The 10,684-nt window shown below is 61.5% G+C and overlaps 2 protein-coding genes across 4 annotated transcripts in view; both read left to right on the top strand.

Annotated features, from left to right (window-relative positions):
- The first annotated feature begins 204 nt into the window (after nucleotides 1-204).
- Nucleotides 205-10,631, top strand: LOC130454430 (collagen alpha-1(III) chain-like). The gene is made up of 10 exons (XM_056798174.1): nucleotides 205-1,228; nucleotides 1,510-1,626; nucleotides 2,882-3,039; nucleotides 5,572-5,995; nucleotides 7,045-7,391; nucleotides 8,843-8,944; nucleotides 9,239-9,350; nucleotides 9,476-9,642; nucleotides 9,735-10,278; nucleotides 10,612-10,631. Exons 1-10 carry the CDS (start codon nucleotides 205-207, stop codon nucleotides 10,629-10,631), a joined length of 3,015 nt encoding a protein of 1,004 aa, XP_056654152.1.
- The window catches only part of PACSIN2 (protein kinase C and casein kinase substrate in neurons 2), a 72,941-nt gene continuing 67,846 nt past the window's right edge, over nucleotides 5,590-10,684 (top strand). Inside the window, exon 1 of one of the 3 annotated variants that reach the window (XM_056797482.1) lies at nucleotides 5,590-5,794. The gene's annotated coding sequence lies outside the window, so the exon portion shown is untranslated. Of the gene's footprint in view, nucleotides 5,795-5,929; nucleotides 6,399-10,684 lie in introns of those variants that run through there. The other 2 variants (XM_056797481.1, XM_056797480.1) reach the window with 2 other exon arrangements.

Here is a 10,684-nt window from a genome sequence, read left to right as displayed (position 1 = left end):
GGGAAGACGGGTGGGCTCCCCGGAGGAGGCCTTCAGGAAGGAGAGGCTGGGGGGGGGTGCCTTGGAGCCGTGTAGCTGCGACACCGAGTCCAGGATGGAGGAGGACGCGGAGGCAGATGAAACTGGGCTGACGAGGGAGGTGCGGGGCGAAGGGGGGGGGCAGGAGCCCCTGCAGTCTCTAGGGGAGCTCAGCGTGGTCAGCGGATGGAGGCCCAGCAGGGGCGAAGGCGAGGAGGAGCCCAAGGCCGGGCCGGCGAGGCCCCCTTCAAGGCACGTCCCCGGCGCGAGAATGACGGGGACAAGTTAGGGCAGGAGGCGCTGGCAAGGGCGAGCCGGAGGGAAGGCCGCCGGGCCGCCCCGCGCTGGGCTCCCCCGCAAGACGGAAGCTCTCGGGCAATGGGCCCGCCAAGGCCTCCCTCCCTGCTCCGCGGGCACCCCGGCCGCCCCTGCCGGGTATTCGGGGGGTCAGAGCTGCTTACAAATAGCCAGAGAGAGCCGAGCGGCCCGGCAGCCCAACGGAGAAGGAGCTCCGGCCTGCGCCAGGCGGGGGAGGGGCAACAGGACCCCACGGGTCCTCGCAGCGTGTCGCCCGGGGAGGCCGAGGGGGTGAACTGGGCCCCAGAGAGGGCAGGCGGCCTGCGCTGCTGGGAGGGGGCCATCCGGGCCCTTCATGGACCGGCCTTGAATGAAGCACCGGCTGTGGGCCGGGCCTCGGGGACCAGGAAGGCATCCCTGCCCTGCCGGCGCTCACGGGGCAGCGGGGGCACGGAGGGCACAGGAAGGTGGGAAGTGGCTCCTTTGCCACGTCCAGTCGGAAGGAAAATGTCTTTTGTTTCTTTCTCTCACTTCAATGAACCCCGCCCCCAGCAGCTAGAATCCTCCGAGGCAGAAGAGCGGTCACGGCGAGGCCGTGGGGTCGGGTCGCCCAGCGAGAAAGTGTCTGGGGCACACTGGAACCCAGGACCCCCTGTGTCTGGTTCTGGCTCCCCGGAACCCGGGACCCCGTGTCTGGTTCTGGCCCCCCGGAACCCGGGACCCCCTGTGTCTGGTTCTGGCCCCCCGGAACCCAGGACCTCCTGTGTCTGGTTCTGGCTCCCCGGAACCCGGGACCCCCTGTGTCTGGTTCTGGCTCCCCCGAACCCGGGACCCCCTGTGTCTGGTTCTGGCTCCCCGGAACCCGGGACCCCCTGTGTCTGGTTCTGGCTCCCCGGAACCCGGGACCCCCTGTGTCTGGTTCTGGCTCTCAGTGCACAGAGCCACCTCGCTGCCCTGGCAATTTCTTCTCTTGAGGAAGGAAGGGAGAACAGCAGGGAGAGCTGGGCCTAGGGCAAGGCATTCCCCTCTGGGACGCCTCTCCTGGCCAGGAAGTGCTCCAACCTGCCTCCTGGGAGCAGCCCCTGCCCCCTCCGGCAAGGCAGAAAGAGGCTCGGTAGGCCTTCTTCCCCGGGATCGGCCCTTCAGAGGCCAGGACACAGGTCTGCGCTTCTCCGTCCCCCTCGTATCCGCCAGGTTTGGCCGTGGCCAAGAAGACTCCTCTGGAAAAGAATTCCCACAGCGACTCCTTCCCAGGAGGCCGGGGAACACCCGAGGAAGGGGAAGGCCCAGAGACAGGCAGGGCAGCAGCAGGTCAGTCAAGCTGGCAGAGTAGACCTGCTGGGAGGGTAGAGGAGGGAAGGCGGGAGGATGACCACCTGCCCAGGCCCCAGAGGAAAAGGAGAAAGGAGCTCATGGGGGCAGGTGAAGACAGACCAGTGGAGCTCTGGAAGGAAGGCCCGGCAGGCCTTGGCAGGGCCTCAGAGCCTGGGAAGGGCAGTGCCATCCCCCTGAGGCTTGCCAGCTACAGTCAAACACCTGTTGGCTGCCCTGGAGACACACAGGGGCTCCGGGATCATCGGAATGATGAGGAAATAAAATGGTGATTGGCAGAAGATTTCATCGGAGTTTAAAAAAAAGTACAAATTACATTTTCATTCAAAATAAACATTTTAATTTAAAATAATAATAGCCGTTCTCTTTCCTTCCTTCCTTCCTTTTCCTTTTTTCCTCTCTTTTGTTTCTTTGTTCCTCTTTCTCTTTTTTCTTTCTTCCTTTCTTTCTCTTTCTTTCTTTTCCTTCCTTCCTTCCTTCCTTCCTTCCTTCCTTCCTTCCTTCCTTCCTTCCTTCCTTCCTTCCTTCCTTCCTTCCTTCCTTCCTTCCTTCCTTCCTTCCTTCCTTCCTTCCTTTTCTGTCTTAGAACCAGTATTGGTTCCAAAGCAGAAAAGTGGTAAGGGCTAGGCAATGGGGTTAAGGGACTTGCCCAAGGTCACACAGCTAGGAAGTGTCTGGAGTTGGATTTGAACCCAGGAGCTCCTGTCTCCAGGACTGGCTCTCTATCCACTGAGCACCCAGCTCACCCCCGCTCACTTTTCTATAACATTCTATAGCTCCCAAAGGCCTTTTAAAAATAGGTTCTTACGGATGCCCTTTGGTTTTCCATTGCGATCATTTCTGGGGAAAGCCCCCCATTACCTTTCGGTCTACTTCTTCCTCTGACCCCATGGGACCCTCCCTAGAAAAAGGGAAAGCAGGGCTCCCCCCGCCTGGCAGGTGATCCCATCAGACAGGTTGCAGCCACCTTCTAGCCTGGCAGCTTCCCACCTCAAAGCCCCTGGGAGGGAGGAAGCAGGAGGCGGCGTCTGGCCGCCCTTTCTGTCTGTTAAAGGGAGGAGGACCCTGGATCCTCAGCCGAGATCAGGGCGAGCAGGGCCTGGGCCAGCTCGGGCTTCCCTGCCTCCCTGCCGGCTCCTGTGAAGTCCACTGTGCCCGAGGAGGGGGTGATGACTGTTCCAGAGGCAGATGAACGGCGTCCCTGAGCATGCATTAAGCCCTTGCTGTATACCAGGCATGGGCTGGGGCTGGCCGGACAGAAGAGGAAGTGGCGCAGGAGGCCGGGACAGCAGAGCCGCGCTCCAGTCTGCCCAGGAAGGACACGGATACAAGCTGGCCTGGGCTGGGGTGAGGGCGGCCGTGGTGATGGGACCGGCTGGGGGAAAGCAGACGGTCAGCGAGGCTGGACCAAAGTGACGGCAGCTAGGCCTGGCAGGGGGGCGTCCAAGGGCCAAACAGAGGGGTTCTGGGTTTGAGGCCCGGGGTCAGAGGGAGCTACAGGAGCAGGGGAGTGACACCGCCAGAATTGGGGAGGGGGCTTCCACAAGTTCGATTTGCTCTAATAAGCATTTATTAAATGCTTACTGTGTATAGAGAGAGCTGAGCAAAATAAGGGTTCAGGTGTGTTGGAAGCAGGCATCAGGGCAGCGAGGCGGCTCAGTGAATAGAGACCAGAGGCCCTGGGTTCAAATGTGACCCCAGACCCTTGCTAGCTGAGAGACCCTGGGCAAGTCACTTAGCTCTCATTGTTTAGCCTTAATCTCTCTTCTGTCTTAGAATCATTCTAAGATGTAAATTAAGCATTTAAAAAAAGAAAGGAAGGAAAGAAAAAAGGAAGAGAAGAGAAGGAAAGGAGAAAAGGAAGGAAGGAACAAAGAAGGAAAGAAAAAGACAGCGTCCTGGAGGCAAGGGACAGAATTCCAGGGCTCGAAGGCCCTTTATGGATCTTGTCCACCCCCTCATCTTACAGGAATAAAAAACGAAGGTCCAGGAGAAGGGACTCGGCCAAGGCCACACTGCTGAACTGGGCAGGGAGGGGAGGCTCGAGAAACCGGTAATCCAAGCCTTTGAAGCCTTGACCTTTTCCTGCTGGCTGCGAGGGTTGAACACAAAACCAAGCCCCCGCCGAACCCAAACCAATATAGAATCCTGGCAGAGACCCAGAGCAAGAGGGCTGGGGCTGGGGCTGGGGGGCGCCCTGGAAACGGGCCGCTGGCCGGCCGGGGGAGCCCCGAGCGGCCCGGGCTGCTCGGGTTTCTCTCTGCTCTGGCACCAGGAAGCGATGGACACCCAACACCGGAATTAGCACCGAGCCCTGTTTAACTTGTGGGCGTGGGCCGGCCGCTTCCTGGGCCCCAGGAGGTCCGGCCCTGACCAGCCCAGGGAGGCCCACGCCCAACCGACCGGCCAAGCTCGGAGGCTCTCTGGGACGTCCTGCAGCGCCAGCCTGTCCTTCCGGGCCCACCTGGGGCCTGAAGTGGCCTCCCCGTGGGCCGACCCCCGTCGCTCTGTTGAACCCCGACTGCGTCCCAGCCACTGGGCACACAGAGCCTCCAGCCGGGAAGACAGCCTGCGCCAGGGGCCAGGGAGAGGCAAGGCAGTTTGGGAAAGGGGGAGCCTCAGCTCCTGGGCGGGGGCGTCTGAATGTCTAGGAAAAGACCCTCCCCCAGCCTCAAGGGATTCTGGGAAACTCGGGTGAGGAGAGAGCATTTCAGCCATGAGGGGGGCAATGCGGAGGTTTGGGGGGGGTCCAAGAGGTGGAGCTCGAGAAGCCCAGAGGCAGAAAGGGCTCTGATTGGCCTCCCAACAGATCCCGAAGGTACTAGGGAGCCCCTGGAGGTGATAGAGGAAGGCGCAGAGGGGGAATGACATGGTGAGACTTACCTATAGGATACCCGTGAAGGGCAGAGCCCAGAGCGGAGACACCCCAAGCAGGAGGCCCAAACGGGGGTCCAGAAGTCTGAATAGTATTGATCTCTAACTTAAATGCCAGGAGGACTCTGAGTCAATAACCTGGGGAGGGAGGTGCTGCTATCACCCCCATTTTACAGATGGAGCAACTTGCTCGGGGCCACCCAGTAAGGTCCCAAGCTGGATTTGAATTCGGGTCTTCCTGCCTCTGGCCCTGTGGCCATAAATGTAAGCTGGGCCTTTCAGCACAATCCTGCTTTCTTTCTTTTTTAATTCTAGTTTGTCGCTCCCCTCCGGGCCCTGCCCCCCCCCCCCCCCAACGGAAAAAAGCCCTCGGACCGACAGGCTCAGGGGAAAAGCTTCCTCCTGAGCCAGCGCCCACGTGCGCTGCGGGCTAAATCTCGAGTGGGCCTTTGGCTGGGCAGCCAGCCTTTGAGGAAACGGAGTTCTGCGGCTGTAGTCCCGGACTACGAAGGGGCCCCGGAGGGAAGGCATCCCCGGCTTGGGGCGAGCCTGAACGGAGGCCTGGAGAAGAGGCTGGGGGGAAGCGGACTGGGCAGTAAACCTGGCCAGGAAGGAAGGGCCCTGAATGTCGCGGTGAACAGCTAGTCTAGGGTCACACTAGGCGAACTGGGGCAGGACTCCCAATTCACCTCCATCTGGGAGCCCAGGAACGTCACCCCACTCCCATTTTACGGAGGAGTAACCTGAGTCCAGAGGGTTTCATCGTCACGCAAGGAGTAAAGGGCAGAGGTACGATTTGAACCCCGGTCTGGAGCTAGAGCTTCTTCTACGGCCCCACGTGGCCCGGGCTAGGAGCCCTGAAGAAACGATAACTAACATAGGTTAGTTACCACCTCCGCCCCTCTCCTCGGACTGGTTAAACAGCAATTAGCTTTGATCGACAGGGAGACCAACCAATAGGAGCTCAGGAAGTTTCCCTCTGGCTCGCCGGGGGCGTGGCTTTTGCCTCTCGGCCCCTCCCTGAGCAATCTGTCCAATGACGGGAGGTAGATCCGGGAGTGGGCGTTGCCCCGCGCGCAGGCTACCAATGGAGAACAGGCAGGCGGGAGGCAGGGCCGGCTAGGGCTGGGCCGGGCAGCAGCGGGCGGGGAAGTCAGTTCGTCCATCAGCCCGTCTGTCCGTCAGTCGGCCCGAGCTGAGCGGGCCCCGAAGGAGGCCGGGAGCGGGTCGAGGCGGGCTGTCTGTCTGTCTGCGGCTCCGGGCCAAGGCCGAGGTGAGACGCAGTGGCGGGACTGGGCCGGGAGCCGTTGGGGCGGGGGCGCGCGGCCGGAGGCGGGGGGAGGGGGCACCTCAGTCACCCTCGGGGCTGGCACGAGCGCAGCTTTCCCCGCCCCCGCCGTGCGGCTGCGCTGCCTCGGCGGTGTGGGGCCGGGACTGGGACTGCCCCAAGGTCATCCGGGCAGGCGTCGGCAGGGTCAGGATTTGAATCCTGTTCCCTTCCCTTGGGGCCCGCAGTAGAACGATTTATCGGGGCCAGGGCATGCCGGGAGGGGCTTCAGACCCGGTGCTAGGTACCAAGAGGGGAAGGAGTGAGGGAAGGCCAGGCCTGCGGGGGCGGAGCCTCTCGGGGGTCAGTTTCATTCAGTTCCTGAAACTCCCTGCGGGGTCGGAGGAGGCGGAGAGAGTCATTTCCGTCTGTGGGGCTTGGGTGCTCTGTGCCAGGAACGGGTGGGGAAGGGGCCGGACAGGACCCATCCCGGTGAAGGGAATTAAGCGCCTGCTGTATATGGGGTCGGCTTGGCCTAGGAGCCCCGGGGCCGGCCTAGTGGGGGTGACCCGAAGCCTGACCCCCCACCCCTACGTGGACTTCTGAGCAGGTGCGTGGCTGCGGGCGGGTCAGGATGTGTCCGCACGACCTCGTACTCTCGCTTCAGTGTATCTCCCACGTAACTCCGCTCAGCTGTAAAGATGGGTTCTAGAAGTTCTAGACTGGGGCGCGCACCCCTGTGTGGCATGGGGGATGGAGCCCCCCTTACAGGCTGGGCTGGGCGGGGCTCGTACACAGATCAGGCGCACAGCCTGGAGAGTGATGGGGGGCACTTGGGGAGTCCCTTGAGAGGCCCCACAGGAAGGGCGCCCCGGAGCGGATCCTTCTGGGCTGGTCCTGAGAACCAGGCTGGCTCCTGGCTTTCTTGGGGACGTCCTCTCCCCTGTGTGGGGGGAGCCCGGCCTGCTGGCCGGCGGATGGACTGAGTGGGAATTTTCCTAAACTGCCTTTGAACAGCAGCCCAGGGTGCCCCCTCCGTTTCCTCCCCCCCCCCCCCCCCCCAGGCTGCTGTTGCTGCTGCCCTTGTGGGGTGGGACCTGCCTGGCCCCAGATGAGCTGAGGTTCAGGGCAGGGCCTGGGACATTTCCTAACCCCAGCCTGGCCTGCCTTTGGGGCAGCAGAGGGAAGACGGCCTACGTTGGCGCCCAGCGAGGCCTCCTCCCTCTTCCCTTGCCCCCTTGCCGCTCCTTCCACAGTGACCTGTTTGTCCTGCTTGGCCTGGGTTCGGGGCTCTCCCGAGAGTGCCGAGGAGCTTGAAGAATTCCAGCCCTTTGGCAGCGAGGAACATTGCTCCTTTGTCCCAGAGCCCCCGCTTGGCAGTTCCCCAAGGAGCCTGCATGGGCTGCCCTCCGGAAGGTTGCAGCAGGGCAGCCCTGGTGCCCGCCAGGAGCCTTCCGATTCCCCAGGCCGACCTGCCCTTTGGAGACTCCACGTTCGCTTGCCCGGGATCCCGTCCTTTTCTCCTCAGTCAGTGTGGGAAGCTTTCCTTCTGGGCCGAGAAACCGAGATCTGCCAAGACTCCTTGGCAGGTTGTGCCAGGCCGGTCAGTCCCTGGGGCTGCTGTTCTGGGCCGGGGGAAGGTGGGCAGAGACCGGGATGCAGCCATTGATTGGGGTGACGTTGGTTCTGTGGGCGAGGAGACACCGACCCGAGAGCAGAGCAATGAGTGGACGACTGGCCGTGATCTTTCCCATCTTCCAGAATCCAGGGAAGACTGGCCGTAGCTGGAGTCTCACCCTGTGTTTGCTTTCCTGAGAAGTGTGGGCAGTCTTGAGTCCCGGCCTGCAAGCCAGAGTGTTTGGTGTTTGTTAAGAGATGTGAGAGAGAGGGAGACTCAGAGACAGAGAGAGAGAGACAGAGAGAGAGACAGAGAGGGAGAGAGAGAGACAGAGAAGGAGACAGAGGGAGAGAGAGAGGGAGACTCAGAGACAGAGACAGAGAGAGAGACAGAGAGAGAGAGAGAGACAGAGAGAGAGAGGGAGAGACAGAGAGAGAGACAGAGAGAGAAAGAGAGAGGGGGAGAGAGAGAGAGAGAAGAGGAGAGAGAGGGGGAGAGGGAGAGAGACAGAGAGAGAGAAAGAGAAAGAGAGACAGAGAGGGAGAGAGAGAGACAGAGAGGGAGAGAGAAAGAGAGACAGAGAGGGAGAGAGAGACTGAGAGAGAGAGGGGGAGGGAGAGAGAGACAGAGAGATAGAGAAAGAGAGAGGGGGGAGAGAGAGAAGGAGAGAGACAGAGAGAGGGAGAGAGAGACAGAGGGAGGGAAAGAGAGAAGGGGAGAGAGAGAGACAAAGACAGAGAGGCACAGAGAGAGACAGAGTAGGGAAAGAGAGAGAGAGGGAGAGAGACAGAGAGACACAGAGAGAGACAGAGAGAGAGACAGAGACAGAGAGACAGAAACAGAGACACAGAGAGAGAGAGACAGAGAGAGAGGGAAAGCAAGAGTGAGAGAGAGAGAAGGAGAGAGAGAGAGAGGGAGAGACAGAGAGAGAGAGAGACAGAGAGAGAGGAGAGAGAGAGAGAGAGAGAGAGAGAGAGAGAGAGAGAGAGAGAGAGAGAGAGAGAGAGGGAGAGAGGAGAGAGGAGAGAGAGAGAGAGAGCCAGAGCGGCCTAGTTTTCAGGTGGTCAGTGGGTGTTTCAGCAGTTCCAGGTGGCCCGTCCTGCAGAGGGACAGGAGGTGTGCTTGTTCCTTGAGCTCTTGTTCTCAGCGCTGGTTTTTTCCTCTTCCAGGCACTTGCCTCCCGAGAGCTTAGTCTGACTGGTAGCCGGAGGCCCTGATGGGACACATGAAGGGAGCGCGCCGGTTCCTAACTTGGTGTTTAAGCCTTCCCTTCCGTCCTGGCATCAGCACTTCCTGTGCACGTGTTGGCCCGACCATGGGGGTCAGGTGACTTGTTCAGGGCCGCGCAGCTGGGACGTGTCCCCTCTAGGTGTGACTCTCGCAGTGCTGGCTTGACCCCTGAATTATTCCCCGTTCCGGGCTTCCCTGTGGCCCAGCCGATCCTGCAGGCAGTGACCAGCTTCGCCCAAGCGAGCGTGTCCGAGTGGCCTGCTTGGAGAGCCCCTCAGTTAGGAAATGGGCTGTGCGCCGCGGGTGAAGTGAGCGGCCCCGGCTCCGAGGCGCGATTGTGGCCGTGCCTGGGCAGGAGACTGTGCTGCGGGGCTCCGCTCCCTGCGGCCAAGTGACCAAGGTGGCCTCGGTGCCCGTCCTCGCCGCTGTGAGGCCGCAGGCTGCGGGTTGAGGGTGCCCGCTGTGCCCGGGGCTCTTCTGCTTGGGCAGACTGGCCCAGGAAAAGGGACATCGAGCGCCGTTCGCACCCTCATAATTTCGCTCAGAAGAGAGTGTGGGCTGGTTTTAGGCATTTAGAAAGGGGTTCTTTTTCCCCTTTGCAGCTTCCAGCACGAACTTTCCCAACCTTTGAGACCCGGATTCCCTCCCTGCCTGCCTGCCTGCCCCACCCCCTCCCCGAGGTGGCGGGCCACGTGGGCCGAGCCCAAAACTACTGTAAGAGTGTCCGGTGACCCCGAGTGACCTGGTGGCCCTGAGTGACCCGGTGACCCCGAGTGACCCGGTGACCCCGAGTGACCCGGGCCCGGGTGCCGCAGACACCCCTCGGTCTGACCCTGCAGGTACTTGCAGTGTTCCCAGACCTGAGGATGTGCTGGGCTCTGGCCTCTGGGCTCGAAAAGGAGCCTTGAGGGGGGATGGGAGGCCGGGAGAGCTGGAGGGGGATGGGATGGGCCGCCAGGACATCTTTGGGGCTTGGTTTGTACAAGAGTTCGCCGCAGAGCGGGGGGCGGGGGGGGGGGCGGCTATTGGCAGGACCAGCAGGCGCCCTTCATTTGTCAGTTGGGCCCAATTGGGTTTTTCTTTTTCTATCTGTGATAGGAGGCAAAGGAGGGGGAGGGGGCATTGGAAGCGGCCAAGATGCTGCCCCGAGGCCGTGGCAGCGCTGGGGGGAGGAGGGTGCCAGGGAGCGCCGCAGCCCAGCTGAGATTAGGTAACCGCACCGTGCCGTCAGCCCGGCTGACGCCTTTGGGAGGAGGCTTGGGACACCGAGGACAGGTCTTGGTCCCCTCGAGGGGGCAAGATTCCGGGTGGAGAAAGAGGAGGCCCCGGCAGGAGAGCGGGTGGGCCGAGGCGGGGGCCGTAGAGGACGGGCTCCAGGGAGAAGCCCAGCGTGAGATCATGCAGCGCCCAGTCGTCCGGGAGATGCTGAGATCTGAGCCGGGCCGACTCCTGACCGCCGGGATGAAAGTGGAACTAAGTGGGAGCCCCCCCCCCCCCCCCCAGCAGGGCCTGAGGCTGCCTAATCAGTGCTGGGCTCCGGCCTCGGAGAGGACATGCTGGCCCAGAGAGCCTGCGGGAGTGGCTGCGCGCGCCCAGGAGCTGGCTGGCTTCCCCCATGGGCCCCGGCAGCGGGCAGGCCGCAGTAAGTGTTGGGGCCGGACTTTCTGCTTTTGCTTTTGCAAGCCCCACCTTTCACCTTGGACTCGACACTAGTTACAGACTCAAGGCAGGAGAGTGGTCATGCTAGGCAAATGGGCTGAAGTGACTTGGCCAGGGTCACCCAGCTGGGAAGGGTCTGAGGCCAGATTGGAACCCAGGACTGGCTGCCCTTGGGTGCAATTTTTAAGGAAGTCTTTAGATGCTGTGGCCCTTCTTTATTTTCTTCTTCCACTTCCTTCCTTCCTTGGGAATAAGGAAAATCATTGAAATGACTCCTGCCAGCGGTAGGCCCCACATTCCTCCCTGCCCTTTTCAGAGGGCATTTATGCTCACTGACCCGTGTCCTGGCTGCGCCTTGGCTCTCTATGTTCCCCTGGGAGGGGGGGTGC

The sequence above is a fragment of the Monodelphis domestica genome, chromosome 5, assembly GCF_027887165.1.
Source record: "Monodelphis domestica isolate mMonDom1 chromosome 5, mMonDom1.pri, whole genome shotgun sequence".
NCBI lineage: Eukaryota > Metazoa > Chordata > Mammalia > Didelphimorphia > Didelphidae > Monodelphis > Monodelphis domestica.
This window is presented reverse-complemented; position numbering and strand designations above follow the sequence as displayed.